Source organism: Saccharomyces mikatae, assembly GCF_947241705.1.
Source record: "Saccharomyces mikatae IFO 1815 strain IFO1815 genome assembly, chromosome: 6".
NCBI classification, from domain to species: domain Eukaryota; kingdom Fungi; phylum Ascomycota; class Saccharomycetes; order Saccharomycetales; family Saccharomycetaceae; genus Saccharomyces; species Saccharomyces mikatae.
Window position 1 is genome coordinate 620,497 of NC_079261.1, and position 21,598 is coordinate 642,094.

Below are 21,598 nucleotides of genomic sequence, written 5' to 3' on the forward strand. Positions count from 1 at the left end.
TAAATTCCCCTTATCACCGCCCAAGAGCTACTAGTGGTTTCTGATATTCTGTTCAGTAAAGTAAACAAACTAAAGAAAACATTCATATTACTGAGTTCGTAAAAAAAAAAAAATATATATACTAAGTAGGCGTAGCTCGATTAGTACGTATATAAAAATCTTACTAAGAATACTAAGAACGATTGCTACTTTCTTTCATGCTGAACGAGCAGCACAAATGGTCCGCGTGTGTATTCCATTTACTTCTTTTCAATAACTTGCGAGCGCCACGAGAAGGGAGAAAAACATTCAGGATAATTTGTAATAAATATTAAAGAATGATTCCAATGGTAGCCAATATATAGATGAGAATGTGCTGTTAGGAAAGAATGAACGTAAATTCATCCACTATATTTGAAGAATGGGTCATCATATTGAGAAATTAGATTCTACGGTTTCGGAGATGCTTAAATCTCAAGTATGTGCAGTTTCATTAGCTTCAGCGGTTAGAGAAATAGTTCAGAATTCTGTAGATGCTCATGCTACTACTATCGATGTCGTAATTGACCTTTACAACTTGAGCTTTGCTGTTTACGATGATGGCACTGGGTTAGGTCGAAGTGACCTGAATATTTTAGCTACGCACAATTATACCTCCAAAATACAAAATATGAACGATTTAACAACAATTAAGACTTACGGCTATAGAGGGGATGCTCTATATAGCATTGCTAACGTCTCTAAACTATTTGTTTGTTCAAAGACAAAGGATTACAACTCTACATGGATGAGAAAATTTCCATCTAAAAGTGTTATGTTGAGTGAGAATGCCGAGCTTCCTATAGATCCTTTTTGGAAGATTCGTCCTTGGAGCCAGAAAGAATCTGGTACTGCTGTTGTTGTTGAGAATATGCTATATAATTTACCGGTTCGGCGCAGAATTCTAAGAGAAGAACCTCCATTCAAAACTTTTAACGCATTGAAGGCAGATATGCTTCAGATACTGGTAATTCATCCAATGGTTTCACTTAGCGTACATTACACAGACAAATCCAGAGCGCACAAGGACGTCCTTTTCAGTTCAAAAAATATCACTAAAGGATTAACAAAGCATCAAAAGATGTCTCAAGTGTTGAGGAATGTATTTGGAGCAATTGTTCCACCGGATATGCTCAAGAAAGTTTCCCTGAAATATAAAAATTATCAAATTGAAGGCATTATATCCAAGATACCTGTTCGATTGAAGGATTTGCAGTTCATATATATCAACGGTAGACGTTACACAAACAGCGTCTTTCAAGGATATGTCGATACCTTATTTCAAGCACAAGATTTTGGTGACAAAAATTTAAGCTTACTTAAAACTAAAAGCGTGGGGAAGCCTTATCGTTCACATCCTTTATTCATCTTTGATATAAGGTGCCCCCAGACTATCGATGATCTATTACAAGATCCAGCCAAGAACATTATAAAACCTTCCCACATTAGTACCATTGAACCATTAATTATTAAAGCTGTTCGTTCCTTTCTGACATTTCAGGGCTACTTACCACCTGATAATTCGGATTCATCATTAAAGATGGTTAACTGTTCACCGGAAATAGCAACACCACTTGTCAATCGAAACCAAATTAGCAAATGTGATCGTGTATTAAGTTCAAAAATGAAAATTGCACGTATTAATCCGTATGTAGAAAAACCTGAGGTCGATAAAAGGAAAATAAACAAGGGTTCGATAAACTATGAAAGGATTAAAAAAATAAGACTTGACAACCAGAGATCATGCTTGCGTAAAAAACTCTCTTCCAGACTTTGCAGCAATGATCTCACACAAGATTTTGACAATATAGAAAAAACAATGACAAATTTTTCCATATCCAGAGATATTCTAGCAAAATACGAAGTGATCAACCAAGTGGACAAGAAATTTGTTCTTATACGCTGTTCACACCAGTCTATTCATAACCTTCCAGTATTAATTCTAGTTGATCAACACGCTTGCGATGAGAGGATACGTCTGGAAGGCTTACTTCATAATCTACTGACAGAAGTTATAAGTGGTACTTTTGTTGCACAAGACCTAACCGATTGTTGCATTGAAATAGATCATACTGAAGCTGACTTATTTAAGCATTATCAATGTGAATTTAAAAAATGGGGGATAGGCTATGAAGCAGTCAAGGGCACGCTAGAAACATCGCTTTTGAAAATCAAAACGTTACCTGAAATACTAGCCTCCAAGTACAATGGCGATAAAGTCTACTTAAAAATGGTATTACTACAACATGTACATGACTTGAAGGATTTTAAAAAGCTTCCAATGGATTTGTCCCATTTCAGAAATCATACTTCGATTGATAAATTATACTGGTGGAAGTACTCAAGCTGTATTCCAACGGTTTTCCACGAAATCCTTAATAGTAAGGCATGCAGATCTGCGATTATGTTTGGAGATGAACTAACCCGGCAAGAGTGCATGATTCTAATTAGCAAGCTCTCACTATGTCATAATCCATTCCAGTGCGCTCATGGAAGGCCTTCTATGGTACCTATTGCAAAGTTAAAGCAAAAGAAACCTTAATCTGGAAAACAAAGAATCTCGCATGCTTTTTAATTTGCGCGGATATGCAAAATAAGAGGATTACCTCATCACGGTGTCAAAAACTGGGAAAATTGAAAAAAACAAAAGTGAAAAAAGAAACGTGCAGTCAATGTTACTCAAAGGTTGCATTATTGTTTTATGTTCTTCAAATAATATAGTTGTAGCTTGATATTCCTATTAATATGTTATTATTTATTTTTTATATACGCAAAACGAAAGAATCTAAAAGTAAAAATGACTATTGATGAAAGCATACACGAAATTTCCCCGTTCTTCCAGGTAAAGCAAACTAAATGGGGCGGTAGGGCTTGCTTTAGTAATGCTAATATTCCTAAAGGGACAACAGTCTTGCAAGTTAGTAATTCTACGGGAACATCTATTTCATATGAATTTAGAAAAGAAGTTTGCCACAATTGTTTCGCATATGCCAATGCGAGAACCATGAAATACAGACTAAATTATGAATCTGTAAAATATTTAATTCGTGATCCGCATTGCCAGATCAATCCCAAAAAATTTCTTGGTGCTGGGCTATGGTTCTGTTCAGATCATTGCAAGACATCATATCTTCAAATACCAAATATTATTGAACTAATCGAATGTTATGAAATATTGCTGCACCATTTTCCAAATATGTTGAAAAGATATAACATTACTTCCGAACAGGAGAAAAAATTGAACTCTATCCCAATTTCAGAAAGCATCATACAGTCTGTATGGGATGAAATTGAAAATGACTGGATACCGCGTATTAATAACATGAAAACGACTAAGAAAATTAACCAATTGCCACCCATTAGCGAAGATGAATACAGCTGCATTAGATTTGTGTGCGAAAGTTTGTTTAAACTAAAATATATGAATCCTCAGTGCGTAACATATCATGCTTTCAATATGTTACAATCTAATGAGCTTAGTAAAATAACAAGGTTTCCTGTCTTATTGAACTTTCAAAAATTGGTATTCCAAACACTCTACATTATGTTACCTTCACACTTGCGTAAAATGCTCTCCATACCGCTGTTGAGACACATCTTAGGTACTGAATATGGAAATGCGTTTGGTCTATGGCAAGAAGGTGAAGCGTCAGAAAGCAGGGAGTTTTTTGGATATTGGGTATTTCCAGAAGCTTCCTATTTCAACCATTCTTGTAACCCCAACGTGACAAAATATCGTAAAGGTAATTCAATGCTGTTTAATGTGAATAAAGACATAAAAAAAGACGAGCAAATCTGCATCGATTATTCCGGGGTACTGGACTTACCAACCACAAAACGCCGGAAATTTCTGGCTGATAGTTGGTTCTTCGATTGTGCTTGTGAAAGATGTATGTCAGAATTGTAGCCTATCCATTAGTGCTTCTTCTAACGCAGATTTACTGACGCTTAAACTCGATGATAAGTCGTCATCTGAACTATTATATTCAGGTTCTTCGTCAACACCATTATCTGTCAAGTTCATATCTACTTTATTGCCATTATTTACTTTTGTCTTGTGAATATTCAAAACTTTAGAAGTTTGTAAATGCTGTAACGCTTCATTTGTGACTTCTACTTCAACTTCTTCGGAATTCCCCCTGTCCGTTGCTAACAGGCTTTCAGGTTCTGCCAATATATTATCATTCTGTAGGTTAGGGATGTATTTATGTAGCATACCAAACATCCCTTCATTTACTCGCACATTTGACAACTTCTCAAGATCTCTTTTTTTCTCTAATTGTAATTGTAGGAGCTCTAGATGGTTGGCAAATAGTTTGTATGTTCTCTTTTTTAAAAAAAACTCTGGCGTTTCAAGGATTTCGGATAGATTTTGCCAATCTACTTGATCTTGGGAATAATTCAAATTTGATACCATTGCCCAAAGTTGGCGCTCCTTTGCACCATTCCACTCAAATTTTGGAGGATCTACAAATCCTTCTGGTCTCTTCCCTTTAACCTTCACATAAACAACTGTATTCTCACTATTCATCATTAGGTAAAATTAACGACAGTATCGCTATATTTCTACTAGTTGATTCACATCCCTTTACCTTTATGAATTTTAAAACAGCTTGATTTGAACGCGTCTCCAAATAAGTCATGAGAAAAAAAAATCAGAAATCTCATTGTGTAACTAACTGTACATGTGAGAAGCAATATTTAGGCCATACGACATTATAAGTCATAAAGATATAAAATGTCTAAAAATGTTGCAGGAGCAGAACGATACAACAGAGGACAATACTTTTAGTTCCTTTTCTAAATCGGATTTAGCCTATTTTAGGGTTCAATTGAATAATCATGACTACTACATGTCGAAACCCACCTCATTGGACCGATCTCATGGTGAAAGCTTACCTTTAAACCAGTTTTCCAAAGTACCAACTATAAGGGTATTTGGCGCTTTACCCACAGGCCACCAAGTACTGTGTCATGTCCATGGTATTTTACCATACATATTCATCAAGTATGATGGGCAGGTATCTGACACAAGTACGTTGAAACACCAACGATGTGCTCAAATACACAGGATACTGGAAGAAAAGATCAAAGAGTCCTATAAAGGGGAAAAGGATAATAGACAGGATACACACAGCGAAGGACTTGGAAATCTTAATTTTGTTGCTGATGTGTCTATCGTAAAGGGTATACCGTTTTATGGTTACCATGTTGGATGGATGCTATTTTATAAAATATCTCTACTCAATCCATCCTGTTTAAATAGGATTTCCGAACTGGTTAGAGGCGGTAAAGTTTTTGATAAGAGGTTTGAAATCTATGAGTCACATATTCCTTACTTACTGCAATGGACAGCCGATTTCAATTTATTTGGATGCTCCTGGATAAACATCGAGAAGTGCTATTTTCGTTTTCCTGTTTTAAACAGTATGTTGGACATAGATAAGATGACACTTAATGATGAACTCCAGTTATTGTTAGATCGATACTGTGACTTACACCATAACGTACTAAGTAGGAAGGATTTTCCACGGATTGGTAATGGATTGATTGAAATAGATATATTGCCACAGTTCATCAAGAATACGGACAAATTACAACATAGGCAATTACATCACGACTTTTTAGAGAAGTTGAGGGACACTTCTGAAGTACTTGTAAAACCATATGTATCTTCCACTAAAGATATGGTAAATGAACTTGCGAGACAAAGAAAAGCTTTGTCATTACAGGAATATAAAGTGCCTCCAGAAATGAACCGTCTCACAATTAATCACAAATGGCAGTCTTCTGAAGAGTTTGAAGCGTTTTATAGAAAAAAGCAACATATGACAAGTACTTTTGATGGTCAAGTACCAAATTTTGAGAATTTCATAGATAAAAATCAAAGATTCTCCGATATAAAAACGCCATACGAAGCATTATCGCAACTATGGCCAAGGCTGCCACAAACTGGAGTTGACAATGCTAATGTGCCGAACAAAAAGATGGACGAGAAATTTGAACCTTCAATCACAGAGTACGAGATGTGGAGTATTGAAAATGACGAAGAGGGTTTACAAGAAATAAATAATAAGCTCGAGCTTCATCCATGTTTACCAGAGAGTCCCGAATATTCAAGACACACATCTACATCCTCAGACCAACAAACGAGACCTCAGAATACGATTGAATTATCTATGGACTGCGCTTTAACACAAAATATGGCAAGGAAACGAAAGTTTAAAGCATTTGCTTCCACCAAAAAGATATCTCTATTGCCCAGCAAAAAACAGAAGGTTGGTGCTGTAGATATATGCTATGGGAAGGAAGCTTTCATTTATAAAGAGCCTCCCTTTGGTTACCGAGATATCCTTGATAACTTGGAAGCTGAGGGATTTCCAAAAATGGAGTATATAGACCCTTTCTTTTCAAACCCAGTTGACCTAGAGAATAGACGATATGAGTATGCAGGCAAAAGGTTTGAGGTAAATTCAACACACTTATCCGCAAGAATACCAATCCAATTTGGGGGAGAGCTCGTATCTGTTTATAATAAGCCACCTTTTGATATGTTTTCCTCCTGGAAATATGTGATGAAGCCACCTAGATATGATACTGTACTAAAATGGCACAACGAAAAAGCGTTTATGGAAAAAAATTATACTCAGTCTCAGGTAGATATGAACACACCTCGCAGTAAGTTCTTATACAAATTTGCTAGTGATACATCGGTAAATCCGAAAAGAAAAGGAAGACTTGTCCACGACTCTCTAACTCATTTGACACTTGAGATCCATGTAAACACCAGAGAAAATAAAAATCCAGATCCTGCAATAGATGAAGTTTCCATGATTACATGGTGTCTCGAAGAAGAAACATTTCCTCTGGATTTAGATATCGCTTATGAAGGAATTATGATTGTTCACAGAGACTTCGAGGATAGTACTTTTCCGATCAGAATCCAGCGATGTGTTAAGGACATCCCGGTTATGTTCTATGAAAGCGAGTTCGATATGTTTGAGGCACTAACTGATTTAGTACTACTTTTAGATCCTGATATTCTTTCCAGTTTTGAAATACACAATTCTTCTTGGGGTTATATAATCGACAGGTGTGAAAAAATCCATCGATTCGATATTATCAAAGAACTTTCCCGAGTTAAATACCTATTCAGTAACAAATCGTTGGATACTTGGGGATATACGCATTCTTCAGGAATTCAGATTACAGGACGACATATGGTTAATATATGGAGGGCATTAAGGTCTGACGTGAACTTAACGCAATATACTGTAGAAAGTGCTGCATTCAATCTTCTGCATAAACGACTACCCCACTTTTCATATAAATCCCTAACCAACATGTGGAATGCTAAAAGCAACTCAACCAATTTAAAGACTGTAATATATTATTGGTTATCAAGAGCTCAAGTAAATATTCAACTACTAAGAAAGCAAGATTACATAGCTCGAAATATTGAACAAGCAAGATTGATTGGCATTGATTTTCATTCTGTATATTACAGAGGGTCTCAGTTTAAAGTAGAGTCGTTTTTAATCCGAATATGCAAGTCCGAAAGTTACATTCTTCTCTCTCCAGGTAAGAAAGATGTTCGCAAGCAAAAAGCACTGGAATGTGTTCCTTTAGTCATGGAGCCAGAATCTGCCTTCTACAAAAGTCCTTTAGTTGTTCTAGATTTCCAGTCATTATACCCGTCAATTATGATTGGATATAACTATTGCTATTCGACTATGATAGGAAGAGTGAGGGAAATAAGCTTAAGGGAAAATAAGATCGGAGTGGCTAAGTTCTCACTACCAAGAAACATATTGACCTTGCTTAAAAATGATGTGACTATTGCACCAAATGGCGTCATTTATGCCAAAACCTCGGTTAGAAAATCAACCTTATCAAAAATGTTAACAGATATTCTTGATGTTAGAGTAATGTTAAAGAAAACGATAGACGAATTAGGTGATGATAACGCTACCTTAAAAAGGCTTTTAAATAACAAACAACTGGCACTTAAATTATTAGCGAACGTCACTTATGGTTACACATCGGCCTCATTTTCCGGGCGAATGCCATGTTCTGATTTAGCTGATAGCATTGTACAAACAGGTAGAGAAACTTTGGAGAAAGCAATAGATATCATTGAGAAAAATGATACCTGGAATGCTAAAGTTGTCTATGGTGATACAGATAGTTTATTTGTGTACTTGCCGGGAAAAACTGCTGATGAAGCTTTTGCTATTGGCCATGCTATGGCAGAAAGAGTAACTCAAAGTAACCCAAAACCGATTTTCCTGAAGTTCGAGAAAGTATACCATCCTTCCATACTAGTTAGCAAAAAAAGGTACGTAGGATTTTCCTACGAAAGTCTCTCCCAAACTATTCCCTTTTTCGATGCCAAGGGTATTGAAACTGTTAGAAGAGACGGTATTCCAGCGCAGCAGAAGATTGTTGAAAAATGTATCCGATTACTTTTCCGGACTAAAGACCTTTCACAGATCAAGAAGTACCTTCAATCAGAATTTTCTAAAATACAAAGGGGCAAGGTATCTGTCCAAGATTTTTGCTTCGCAAAAGAAGTTAAGTTAGGAGCGTATAAAAGCGATAAAACAGCACCTGCAGGAGCAGTGGTTGCAAAAAGGAAGATAAACGAGGACCATAGGGCAGAACCTCAATACAAGGAGCGTGTACCATACCTCGTTGTTAAGGGTAAGCAGGGCCAACTTCTTAGGGAAAGATGTTTATCACCGGAAGAATTTTTAGGAAAAGAGGACCTAGAGCTAGACTCAGAATATTACATAAACAAGACTCTGATACCTCCTCTTGATAGATTGTTCAATTTAATTGGTATAAATGTTGGTACCTGGGCCCAGGAAGTAGTAAAATCCAAGAGGACCAACACAACTGGTAAAAAAGGAGAAAACTTAGTGAGAATAGGTACTTCTTTAACATGTTGCAATTGTGGAGAGGAACTAACTAAACCAAATACGATACAACTTTGTAGTGACTGTTTAAAGGAAAATAGGACCACATCGTCATCGTTTCTAATCGAGAAAATAAAGAAACAAAAAAATTATGAAACGTTGAAGACTGTATGCAGGACATGCAGTTATCGTTACACCTCTGATGCAGGCATTGAAAGTGACCATATAGCTAGCGAATGCAATTCCTATGACTGCCCGGTGTTTTATTCTCGTGTAAAGTCAGAAAAATATTTGAAAAGTAATCTATCTGTTCGGAGAGAAGAGGCGTTAATATCTCTAAATGATTGGTAACATGAACAGAGGGAAAAATATCACAAATGATGAATAGTTAATTACTTTTATGTATAATGTTTTTATGCAAGACGAAGAATCATCTCTCAGCCTCTTCGCTTTGAGAAAGGCGGTATTTATAATATGCCAGAAAAGAGGCTAATAATGCTGTAAATGAAATAAGGGATACTTTTGGATCAATAAAAGACCTTTTAGGAATTTTCTTTTTCTTCAAGAACGAATGGTTTCTTTGAAAAACTATAATTTTATTGTTGTCGTATAAATTTCCGACGCATTTCCAACCTTTTGACTCAATATCATTGATATCGTTTAAAGCTCTATCTGGTGGGTATCCGGAAGCATTGATGACGCCAAATAAATCTGTAAAGTTAATGTTAAAGACACCATAATCAAAATTGTTTGACAAAGTCACGCCTTTGTTGTTTACTAATGAGTGGAGTAGAATACTCTTTCCTTGGAGTACTTTGCTACTGTGACCAGCCTTTTCTTCCATTTTATTTATATTCAAAAAACCGCTCAATCCATTCTGTAAACGTTTCCATAAGAGACTAGGTTTCCTCTTGAATATAATGTTTCCTGCTGTCAATGATACTGTTTCAGGAAAAGATTCAGTTTTCCATTGATATGTACGAGTTTGAGATTTCTTTTTTTCATTGACCACATTTTTCCGATGTGCCTTCTTTTCAATATTCTGTAGATACCATTTTAAGGACTTTACGTCGATGTTTACGTTTTTTGGTTTCAAGCTGTCCTCAGAAGTCCTATTATCGCCATTATTCTGTAAGTAAAACGATAATTTCTTGTAAACCTCTTCGTGATCATTCATGTCTAAGTTTAAAGACTGTAGAAGTTCTTCAATATGCATCTTCTTGCTCGGATGAAGGTCCATATTTCCTGCTTTCCGAAGCTGTAGCTCATTTTTTTTTTTTTCCTCTTGCGATGTTATGTCCCGAGGAATAGTAACATTTATGGGGCTTGCTGCCAAGTTCATTTCCTCCAATATGTCTTTGTCTGTCAATCGTTGTGTTAGCAATGATTTATTAAGAAAAAGTACTTTAGTATGGAGAGACTTCTTCACATTTTTCTTCTCTCCCGCCTTTAATCCACAAACTAATTTTGTTATGAGGTTAACTTCCATTGGAGAGAAGTTAACTTTAATTTTGCCCATAGCAGACTGATATATTGCATTTTTGAAGGCTTTGATACGTACCGAATTAGGGGCCTTCAAATCAAACACATTAAACTCATCCTGTCCGGCAAATTTTGCAGTACTACCTCTTTTCTGAGATAAACTTCGTACACAACGCATGTATAGTTTAAATGCCAAGTTGCTCGTCCTTCTTTGGAGCACATATGTATACAATAATCTCATTCTTCAACGGAATATTATCTCCTTCTTGGTTTTGAACCACACCAAAATTATGAAAGCAACTCTCAAAAGAAAACTAAACGAGGAAAAGAACTTGGTGTGATATTGGTCATAACCAAATTTGTTTTCAGTACCAAAAGCTAGAAATCTATACCTACCTGTATATAGTAACAGCACTTTGATAATCATGGTACAACAAAATATCACTGTTACCCGTATACGATTGTTTTCTAGAAGAAAATTTCAGTAAATATTAAATTGAAGAGGTGAAAAAAAGTAAAAATTAATCGTTGAAGACATTCTCAATTCTAAAGAATGGGGAGCAAATTGAATCAATAGAAAGTCTGCATTTCCTGTAGCAGCAGAAAAATGAGCGGATTTCATAATGTCGGAAATATCAATATGATGGCTCAACAACAAATGCAACAAAACAGGATAAAAGTCAGCGTAAGAAACTGGCAGAATGCTACCATGAACGATTTAATCAATTTTATAAGTCGGAATGTACGAGTGGCTATTCTTGATGCACATGTGGAAGGACCATTGGTTATTGGATATGTTAATTCAAAGACCGAAGCTGAATCATTAATGAAGTGGAACGGCGTTCGTTTTGCAGGCAGTAATTTGAAGTTTGAACTTTTAGACGGCAATGGAGCTTCTGCAGGAACTTCAGATACCATTTCATTTTTGAGGGGAGTACTACTCAAAAGGTATGATCCTCAGACAAAATTATTGAATTTAGGAGCCTTACATTCTGACCCTGAACTAATCCAAAAGGGTGTTTTCAGTTCTATATCCACTCAATCTAAGATGTTTCCAGCAATGATGAAATTGGCATCTACTGAAAGGAGTTTGATAGTAGAAAGTGTGAATCTTGCTGATAACCAACTAAAGGATATATCCGCAATTTCCACGTTGGCCCAAACATTTCCTAATTTGAAAAACCTTTGTTTAGCCAACAATCAGATTTTTAGATTTAGATCGTTAGAAGTTTGGAAAAACAAATTCAAGGACTTGAGAGAACTTTTGATGACAAACAACCCGATCACCACTGATAAATTGTATCGCACCGAAATGTTAAGACTATTTCCGAAGTTGGTTGTACTAGATAATGTAATTGTAAGAGACGAACAAAAATTGCAGAGCGTTTATTCATTACCAATGAAGATCCAACAGTTTTTTTTTGAAAATGACGCATTAGGGCAATCATCTACTGATTTTGCAACGAACTTTTTAAACCTATGGGATAATAACAGAGAACAGTTGTTAAATCTATACACGCCGCAATCCCAATTTTCTGTTTCTGTTGACTCCACCATTCCTCCTTCAACAGTAACTAACTCGGATCAAACTCCAGCATTTGGTTATTACATGTCATCTTCGCGTAATATATCCAAGGTATCCAGCGAAAAATCCATCCAACAAAGATTATCAATTGGACAAGAATCTATCAATAGTATATTCAAGACATTGCCAAGAACGAAACATCATTTACAGGATCAACCTAATGAGTACTCCATGGAAACAATTAGTTATCCTCAAATTAATGGGTTCGTCATTACGTTGCACGGATTTTTTGAAGAGACTGGCAAACCTGAGCTTGAACCTAACAAGAAAACGGGGAAAAACAACTATCAAAAGAATAGAAGATACAACCACGGTTACAATTCCACATCCAATAACAAATTATCCAAAAAATCCTTTGATAGAACGTGGGTAATTGTTCCAATGAATAATAGTGTCATAATTGCATCTGATCTATTAACCGTGAGAGCATATTCCACGGGGGCTTGGAAAACCACATCTATTGAAGTACCACAGCCAGTACCACAACAACCTTCAGCACTACCACAGGTCGCAAGCATGAGCGCAAGCATGAACCCAACTATAACGACACCACCCCAACCACAGCCTTCGGTTGTACCAGGGGCAATAAACATGCCCGGTACGCCCCAGGGACCGATGGTCATGGCACCCACGTTGCAACTACCACCGGATGTCCAGTCGCGGCTAAATCCCGTACAACTCGAGCTGCTGAATAAACTGCATTTGGAAACGAAATTGAATGCAGAATACACGTTTATGTTGGCGGAACAGAGTAACTGGAACTACGAAGTTGCCATAAAGGGCTTCCAGAGTAGTATGAATGGCATTCCCAGAGAAGCATTTGTACAGTTCTAGTAGTATTGCTTCCTGTTTCCGCGGTACAATATTACGAAATTATACAGCTCAAGCTTTTTTTCGTTATTCTCTGAATACCAAAATACTTTGTATACTCTGTACTAATTCATAAATATGTTACTATTTCTATACAGCCGTTATATAGAAGATCCCTCGATAATATATTATATACATTATATCATCACGATGTCATTTCTCCTTTTTCCCCTGGTGTGTGCTATTAATAAATAATGTGCTGTGCTCGATACGTCATACGTTCACGCCCGGCTCTGGAATCAAAGTACCAATGCAAGGATACTTGTTTTCAAAATGCTCTTGCCACTCATCCAGCGCATCGATCTGTTCTCTGGTCAGATCATTTAAGGAATCGATAGGCTGGTCCCAATCCTTGATAACGTCCAGATCGAAAGAGTTTAAAGCCAGACCACGCGAAGCATCATGGCCTGCAAAGTTAGTGTATGGCCCACTGGGACCGTAAAACTGCCTTCCCCTTGTACAGTCGTAGACTTTGCCCCTAATAGCAATGAATATTTTCTCATCATCATGCCCATTGAATTTTGAAAGTGTTCTGGGAAAAAAATTACCAGCTACCACTGGTTCGCTAGGTTTGTTGGAGTCGTTCGTATTCGAGCCTCCGGATCCGGTGAGACCAGTTGGATCCTCACTTGTTTTAACACCCCCAAATAGCAAGTTTTTAATGAAGGACATTCGCTCTCTGTATTCTTCCAATATGTCCACTCGACGATCTAGCTCAGGCTGTTTGATTTATAATCACCTATATAAGATATCTAAACCCTTCGAAGTATATATCATTCTGGAAACATCGAGCTTAACACAATACGATTCAACAAAAAAAATGAGAAGACGCACTGATGTCTTGTCGTTAAGAAACCAAAGAACGCGGGCACTACGACCGCCTTATTTCCGGTTGGAAACGAACAGAATGGTAGGAACGAAGAAAAGCAGACTAGTAGAAAATAAGCTTAAATTACGTTAGGTAGCCCAAGATATTCTGCTCTTGCCATACCTCTGCTATATGTACATTCCATAACGAACGCACAGTTATTTCTACCAAAACTGGGGGTCATGGAAGAGCGATAGACTTGATTTTCATCGTCCATTACTATCCAAGCAAAAACTTCGTTCTGCTACACCTCAAACTATTCAATATATATTGCATATATATTCTGTGCGCTTCCTCTAGTAACATCCCGTCTTGGTGACGGAAAGGGTCGAATCTTGAATAAAGTCTACTCTTGACCACTGTTTATTTAGCCGCTTTGATGTTTTGGAGCTTGGCACGCTCCGTGTATATTTCCGTTTTCTCATATTGGAGGCAGAACACCATAGTAAGCGCCCAGTTGTAGCAGAAAGAACACTGTTTAGAGTAGGTAAAGTTGGCAGAACAATTGGTGAGAGTAGACTGGAGGGGGCGAGAAGTACGAAGCTATAGAAGCACGCAGTGTACGCAGTGTATATGAGGTTGATATCTCGCCTTCGCATCTATATAGTAGACACATAGATACGTAACATATACAACTACATTTTAGTGCAACAAAGTTTTGCACTTAAAAATGCCCTCTGTGAAAACTTCCTGGCCCATTTTTCTAGGAGGCACAACCCTTTTCTTACCTACCTAAATCAGTGATACTTTGTGCTACACATTGTGCGGTTAGGGCTCCATTGACCGAAATGAAAGGTATACACCTCGGTAATGCTCCAAACAAAAAATGTGCAGCCGTATATCATGGGCAAGTCATGATCGAAGTAATTTCATATCCACTAAGCTAACGGCTGCGATGGCTGAACGAAAAAATATCTTTACTGGCCATCCATTTTATCAGATCGTTTGCCTGGGTAGAGTTTTTATTCTATGGATGGAGCATTTTTCCCGAGTATACTAGCTATGAAACAGGTTGCGCTAAGATTGTGCGTCTGACAGAGTGCACGTCAATGCTTCGAAGCACGAGAGGTCACGAAGGCCAACATCCCGAACACAGCTTGATCAAAGATGACATGAACTAGTACCTCGAGAATTATACGCATGTCTCCATGAATTTCATAGCAGTCGGCGCCGATACAGTAGAAATAGATAGTGTCAATGAGTACTTGTTAAACAGATTCTTGGATCTGAATTCCAGCAAAAAAACAGACGAATATGGCGAGACAACTGAAAACAGGGACGCTTCACACTGAGACGATCGGTCTTGTGCGGATGGGCTTGAAATCGTCGCCATACAGTGGCTTTTAACAGTACGTCTGTTGGTGGTGAATCACATATTTTCGCCCAAAAAACGTAAGTATATTAGGCGGATTAGAGAAAAGGCCTAACTCGATTTGGCTGCTGGCCTTTGTCCACCTTGTTGACCTTTGCCATGGACCCACTGCTAGTTGACAGTCCGAGGATATACCAGAGTCAACAACGAATCTTGCCCACTCCATTTGGAAGGGACTAATTATCAGGACTTGTAATTTTTGCTCTCCATTTAGAAGTGGCCGGAGAACAACCGAAGGATCCTAGTAGATTAACTAGCTATAATATACTCTTCATCTCAAACTTTGATTTAACTAATCGTTTAGAAGAAAGCCTGCCATTGAACAAGGCTGGTTTACATTACACTGTGTCCTGCGGAAGACTGTACTGATTATTCAAATTATGACGAGGCAATAGAACCACGATAGGAGAAAGACAAACAATAAGCAACATATATGTACACATGTTCCCGTATCCCACCATTCCTCTAATAAAATGAGTCTCATGCACGTAGTACGATGCATCAACCGCTATGACTTAGCGATATAGAAGTAACCTCATGTTTTGTTTTCAGATATTCTAACAGCTTATTCAAGCCAAAAAAAAATCAAGTGTTTATCCATATGGTTCACTTTAATCACGTTCGCGCGTTGTGCAAAGGGAATAATAGAATGAATTTTCAAGCCTGCAAGCCCATGAACGTAGATCCATGTATATGAGTCTAGTCAAAGAAGAGGGTTCTCGATAGTAGGAATAGGCGTGATTCGAGCGTGAACAGCATTCGTATAGTCTGAGGGTTTTTAGTTTATAGTATCTCCACTTTGGTTTTTTCTTTTTTCCTCTTAGATGAGTTACTTTCCTCGAACATCTGCTCATTTGATGAGAAATGTTCTTGTTCCAAATAAAAGAAAAATATATCTACGAATTAGTACACAAATACATGATACCCCAATACAAATAAGATTTAGTGGAGCTCGTCATATTAGTGGGAATCATGGGGGAAAGCAACAACATATAAATACTGCGCCGATTGAATTCACCCCCAATTTTGGGTATGGTGATAGAGCCCTTAGATGCAACAAAACGGTTGAGTCTACTGCCATGAAGACTCTCAGATGCACGGATGATATCTCAACTTCGAGTGAAAGCGAAACTTCTACCGGCTCGAGCACACAATTGCCTTTCAACGTTAAGCTAATAGATCCAAGCGTAAGAAAAGCAAAGAAATCATCTCATTCAGCCAGTCAAAGACTGGATCTGAAAACTTTAAAGAAGAAGATAATTATCCCGTATCTCCAGTTGACCAAACCGCGACTTACCATCCTAGTGATGTTAAGTGCTATTTGCTCGTATGCCTTATCTCCCTATCCAGCCTCGGTCAGCGAACTGTTATGTCTGACAGTAGGTACGACGCTTTGTTCTGGTTCTGCAAATGCTATAAATATGGGCAGAGAACCAGAATTTGATAGACAGATGGTGAGAACGCAAGCGAGGCCCGTGGTTAGGGGTGACGTTACACCTACTCAAGCGTTCGAATTTTCCGCAATTATCGGAACACTGGGAGTATCTATCTTATACTTTGGAGTTAATCCTACAGTTGCTATTCTTGGCGCTTCCAATATCGCGTTATATGGCTGGGCCTATACATCTCTGAAAAGAAAGCATATTATCAATACATGGCTAGGTGCCCTAGTAGGAACCATTCCTCCGCTGATGGGATGGGCAGCAGCAAGCCCACTCTCCCATCCAGGATCTTGGTGTCTTGCCGGTCTACTCTTTGCTTGGCAATTTCCACATTTTAATACGCTGAGTCACAACATTCGAAATGAATACAAGAATGCTGGATACGTTATGACTGCTTGGAAAAACCCGCTGTTAAACGCTCGTGTATCATTGAGATATTCTATGTTGATGTTTCCTCTATGTTTTGGATTATCTTACTTTAATATTACAGATTGGTATTATCAAATAGATTCCGGACTTGTAAATGCATGGTTAACCTTCTGGGCTTTCAAATTTTATTGGCAACAAAGAATAAACTATTCCGCTAAAACATTAAAGGATAACGTTAAATTTAATAAAGGCTTGAGTGTAGCCAACATTTATGCAAGGAAAACGTTTATGGCTAGTGTATTACACCTACCAGCAATTTTAATATTAGCTATTATACATAAAAAGGGCCGCTGGGATTGGATCTATCCCGGTGAGGCAAAGCGACCACAGGAACGAATTTAGCATCAGTACAATGAGATTAAAAGACAATACTCAAAGAGCAAGTCAATACTCTTGTAAATATATATATTTGAACTATTTTTTTTATATCGGTTACAAATATTGTACATACACATATAGTTTATTCAAGAAAAGAATCGGTAATTAAAAATTTAGTGGGCAGCCCTAGTCCACACCAACATTCAGATATTTTTGAACGTTACTTCATACTTTCATATATACAGGCCAGATATAACTATTTTTACTGCATGAACAAGGAATGGGGACTACTAATGAAAATTATATTAAAAATAGAATAAAAAATACGAACTTATGTCCGTTTATTCTGCTTTTTGTTTCTCTAAGAATTCAAATACCTTCGCCCCGATAGCTTCCATGTCTTCTTCGGTTAATTTGGGTATTTCCCTTTGAGCCAACTGCTCTTTTTCTGCCAATTGACTTTTCTTTACATCTGTTAAAGGCATTTGTGGTGCTACCAACTTTGCTATATCTTTCGCTGTCAAGGTACCCGTTTTATACTTAGAATGAGGATTACGAATACTTGGTATTGCCGCTTTTGGAATAGGCCTTCTCACCACAGAATCAACCCAAAAAGTTTGCTCTCTGGCAATTGCAGGATCAGTGGCCAAGTCTGTTTGCACATCAATTGGGTCTGGTTTTGGCCATGGAATGACCAAGTCTGGTTGACCCTTCACACATCTGTATGGCATTACCTTTTTGTAGTCGGCATCATAATATGAACCATTAAAGGATATTTCCCTCACTGCCACCGTTCTTGACTTTCCTGGGGCATTTTCATCGTCGATGTCAGCAACCAATCTCAAATCTTTTCCTAAAATTGAAATTGGAATTGTGATCATGTGTGAAGTTTGGCCTTCAAGCCAAAATTGCTTAGGAACAGGAACCGTCTTTGTAGGGCCATTTTCGTCTAATATAAAGGCATTTGTTCTTTTATCAAATGATTTAATTACCGCTATATTTCCCTTGGAGGCTCCCTTCATTACAACTACTCTGTCGCCAGGTAAAAACTTCCATTCTCTTTCATTCTTAAAACTAGTTTCCTCATCTACTTCTTTCAAGTCTGACTTCATGAACTCAGGAGTAGATCTCTTAATGAACTTTTGACTGTGGGGAAGAAATTTCTTGGGTCGATTTCCCAACCGCTTCATGACACGTGATGCAACGTTTGATAGATGTTGGTAGCTTCCAGACATGACGTATTACTGGCCGTATTGGTAATAATATCCTCGGTTGGTTAATCAGCTCTATCTGATGGCCCTTCTTTAATGGTCATGCTAATGGCGAGTATTTGAATCTAGCATGTTATTATTTTTCATATCATTTTTCAACGGGGTATTTTGGAATAACAAAAAAAATGTACACCAGTTGGAAGGTCATTGGGTATTATGTATGTTTTGGCTGTAACGTGATTTTAGTCTAGTTTCTACCTATAAATTTGAGATACAACTGTATAAAACTACTTACATGCTGCGTCATTATATGCTGAACTTTACTTTTGAGTAGTTTCTAATCCTATTTCAGAATCGATTTTCAAAATTTAGTAATTCAGCTTCGAACAAATGCACAATGCCCACGTTCAAAACGAAGCTCAAATACGGGATATAAACTTACAAGATATCGTTTTAGTTAACGAGATAAGGGGTCGGGTAAAGTTTATTGGGGAAACACAATTTGCAAAAGGAAAATGGTATGGTATTGAACTGGACAAACCTTTGGGAAAGAATGATGGAAGTGTCAATAGTATCCGTTACTTTAATATTGACGGAGATAAAAAAAAATCTGATGGTGCATATTATGGGATTTTCTGTAGAAGGAATGCTTTGCAGTTGTATGAAGTAACTAAAGATGAGCATGGTTCGCTTAATGGCGACACAGCGCTGGAAACAATCAAAGGCCTTCGAGCAGAATGTGAATCATTGACGTCCGAGTTAAACAAGAGTAGACTAGAGAAAGAGCAATTGAAATTTTCTATTGAGAACCTAAGTATGAATGAAACTGAATTGTTGTCTAAGACTGCAAAATTGAATAAACTGGTTGAAAAATTCCAAGTGGAAAATGGCGGCATGAAAACTCGTTTAGAACAATTGGATGAACTATTAAATACTTCAAATGGTTTATCAACACATAATGTTGACGCTAACATACTGGGAGAAAGAAACCATCTTCTACAAGGGTTTCTTGAACAAACAAAAATATCATATGACGAAACTATGAAAGCACAGGAGGATTTACTTGAGGAAAATACTCAATTGTTGGAAGAAAATGCAGTACTATCCAAAAAAATATCAGATCTAGGCCTGACTTTGCAGGAGACTAATACCACAATCAGTGACCTTGTCCTACAAGTTGAAGCTCAAAGCAAATCTTCTGATATTATCGAAAGGTTAACAAATGATAACGTTTCACTCAAATGTGATATAAAAGTCTTAAACGGTCAGTTAGAGGAACTATACGCAAAAGAAAAGCTGGAAGAAAATATAAGAATTACTTACGAGCAACTCGAACAAGAATTGAGACTACAATCAAGTGATTTGCAACATGCTTTAGAAAGCAAAAAGGTGTTGGCAGAAAAGTATATTGAGGAAAACGCGAAACTAAGAGAATCTTTGGAATCCTTTCAAGCAAAGGCAACTCAAAAAATGCAAGGTCTTGAACTAAAAGTAACATCATTACAGGAGAAATTATATCAAAATAAACTGCTGAAAGAGTTTTACGAAGTTTACGAGTCGTTTTCACAACCAAATTTGCGGATTCTTTCTTCTCAATTGCAATATTTAGCTCAAAGAATAGAAAGTGAAAACACAGTAAACTTTTCTCTTGAGAATATTCAGATTTACACGGTTCTGAAAGTGTTAAGTTCCATCAGTTTTACATTATACATGCAATCAATCGAAAATGTCTCTGAACACTTAGAAGTAACAATAAAATTGTTTAAAGAAAGCATTACTCCGATTTCTATGTGGCTAAGTGAGTTTATGGAGCGAAAGTTCTCTTCAAAACAAGAACTTGCTTTCTCTATTTGCAATTTTTTAGAAGAGAACGACTTTCTCGATAAAGATGTATCTCTAATACTACGAATACTTCATCCAATCTTTGAAAACACTATTCCGAAGCTGCTCGCATTTTTCAGAGCAAGCAATAATTTAAATGATGATGATGATGCGTTATGCTTTATTGGTTCTCTTTACGAAACTTCACTTTCTTACACTGCTACAATCAGCACACTTCTCAGGAAGGAAGAAGTTTTGAAGCAAAACAATAACTGGCTTTGGTGTCCTGGTTGTACTATAATTTTGTCTTCTGTTTTGACAAAATTTTTCACAGATACAATTTTTTTGCAACAAGGATATGATCATATTTATGTTTTGGAAAAACTAAGGGCATTTTTTAAAGAAATAGAGCCTCTGCTTAAAGACACCACCATATCTTCTAAACAACCCGGTAAACTATCAGTTAGTTCAGAGAGTGTTTATATTAATGGGGAAGACAATTCTCCAGATTCGTCCCTGAGTGATCATTTGAATGAAGAGAATATTCATTTAAAAGAGTTATTACTTCAAAAGGAAAACATGCTAACTGAGTTGGAAACAAAAATCAAAATTTTCATCGGGAGAGATTCAGAAAGAAAAGCCCTTGAAAAGACAATTAAAGTACTACAGATAGAGTTAAATAACAAAAAAGAGGAAACTTGTTGCAAATCAGAAATGCTAGAAAAAATGAAAGAAGAAAATGCCAATTTATTAAATTGTTTGAAAGATAGGGAGCTCAACCTGTATCTAACACAGGACGATAGTAGATTAAACAAAATTTACCTAGAAAAAGAGAAAGCAGATAGAGTAAACTTAATCTCTGAGATCATGGAACTAAAAGAAACCGTAAAGCGACAAATAAAAGAAAAGAAACAGTCGAGTATTGATTTCAGCTGGTTAGATGAGTCTCCAACCACCAAAGATAAGCAACTATCTAACGGACAAGGTTACCACTGTTTAAGTTGCCTCGGAATAAAAATAGCCAACTTCGTGAGTGCCTCAAGGATTTTAGATTTGGACTTTAACCAATCTCTTCAGGAAGGTGAACTATCACATGAACGCAGCAGTTCATACATCGCGTACGTTAAGCGCAAGAGAAAAAACATTCGACTCGAATATCGAAATATTACATCATATAAAAAATTATGGCAATAATTTAGCACGTCTATAAAATTTACGTATGATAATAAAGTACTTGGCCCTACTTTATCTTAACTCCATCCCC

General features: G+C 37.0%; 10 protein-coding genes across 10 annotated transcripts; 6 read left to right on the forward strand and 4 right to left on the reverse strand.

Moving 5' to 3' along the window:
- Window positions 1-400: 400 nt before the first annotated feature.
- MLH3 (mismatch repair protein MLH3) lies at window positions 401-2,560 on the forward strand (the record flags this gene model as incomplete). Its single annotated transcript, XM_056222337.1, has 1 exon — window positions 401-2,560. The coding sequence occupies one exon, from the start codon at window positions 401-403 to the stop codon at window positions 2,558-2,560; it is 2,160 nt and encodes a 719-aa protein (XP_056082039.1).
- Window positions 2,561-2,815: 255 nt separating this feature from the next.
- SET6 (Set6p) lies at window positions 2,816-3,925 on the forward strand (the record flags this gene model as incomplete). Its single annotated transcript, XM_056222338.1, has 1 exon — window positions 2,816-3,925. The coding sequence occupies one exon, from the start codon at window positions 2,816-2,818 to the stop codon at window positions 3,923-3,925; it is 1,110 nt and encodes a 369-aa protein (XP_056082040.1).
- Window positions 3,914-4,549, reverse strand: ATG29 (Atg29p; the record flags this gene model as incomplete). The annotated part of the gene is made up of 1 exon (XM_056222339.1): window positions 3,914-4,549. The coding sequence occupies one exon, from the start codon at window positions 4,547-4,549 to the stop codon at window positions 3,914-3,916; it is 636 nt and encodes a 211-aa protein (XP_056082041.1).
- A 217-nt stretch (window positions 4,550-4,766) lies between these two features.
- Window positions 4,767-9,287, forward strand: REV3 (DNA-directed DNA polymerase; the record flags this gene model as incomplete). The annotated part of the gene is made up of 1 exon (XM_056222340.1): window positions 4,767-9,287. One exon carries the CDS (start codon window positions 4,767-4,769, stop codon window positions 9,285-9,287), a length of 4,521 nt encoding a protein of 1,506 aa, XP_056082042.1.
- Window positions 9,288-9,366: 79 nt separating this feature from the next.
- MRX4 (Mrx4p) lies at window positions 9,367-10,596 on the reverse strand (the record flags this gene model as incomplete). The annotated part of the gene is made up of 1 exon (XM_056222342.1): window positions 9,367-10,596. One exon carries the CDS (start codon window positions 10,594-10,596, stop codon window positions 9,367-9,369), a length of 1,230 nt encoding a protein of 409 aa, XP_056082043.1.
- Window positions 10,597-11,025: 429 nt separating this feature from the next.
- On the forward strand, window positions 11,026-12,837 carry MEX67 (Mex67p; the record flags this gene model as incomplete). The annotated part of the gene is made up of 1 exon (XM_056222343.1): window positions 11,026-12,837. One exon carries the CDS (start codon window positions 11,026-11,028, stop codon window positions 12,835-12,837), a length of 1,812 nt encoding a protein of 603 aa, XP_056082044.1.
- Window positions 12,838-13,086: 249 nt separating this feature from the next.
- DAP1 (Dap1p) lies at window positions 13,087-13,545 on the reverse strand (the record flags this gene model as incomplete). The annotated part of the gene is made up of 1 exon (XM_056222344.1): window positions 13,087-13,545. The coding sequence occupies one exon, from the start codon at window positions 13,543-13,545 to the stop codon at window positions 13,087-13,089; it is 459 nt and encodes a 152-aa protein (XP_056082045.1).
- Window positions 13,546-15,937: 2,392 nt separating this feature from the next.
- COX10 (protoheme IX farnesyltransferase) lies at window positions 15,938-17,326 on the forward strand (the record flags this gene model as incomplete). Its single annotated transcript, XM_056222345.1, has 1 exon — window positions 15,938-17,326. The coding sequence occupies one exon, from the start codon at window positions 15,938-15,940 to the stop codon at window positions 17,324-17,326; it is 1,389 nt and encodes a 462-aa protein (XP_056082046.1).
- Window positions 17,327-17,643: 317 nt separating this feature from the next.
- On the reverse strand, window positions 17,644-18,537 carry MRPL40 (mitochondrial 54S ribosomal protein uL24m; the record flags this gene model as incomplete). The annotated part of the gene is made up of 1 exon (XM_056222346.1): window positions 17,644-18,537. The coding sequence occupies one exon, from the start codon at window positions 18,535-18,537 to the stop codon at window positions 17,644-17,646; it is 894 nt and encodes a 297-aa protein (XP_056082047.1).
- Window positions 18,538-18,903: 366 nt separating this feature from the next.
- Window positions 18,904-21,528, forward strand: NIP100 (Nip100p; the record flags this gene model as incomplete). The annotated part of the gene is made up of 1 exon (XM_056222347.1): window positions 18,904-21,528. One exon carries the CDS (start codon window positions 18,904-18,906, stop codon window positions 21,526-21,528), a length of 2,625 nt encoding a protein of 874 aa, XP_056082048.1.
- Window positions 21,529-21,598: the final 70 nt, after the last annotated feature.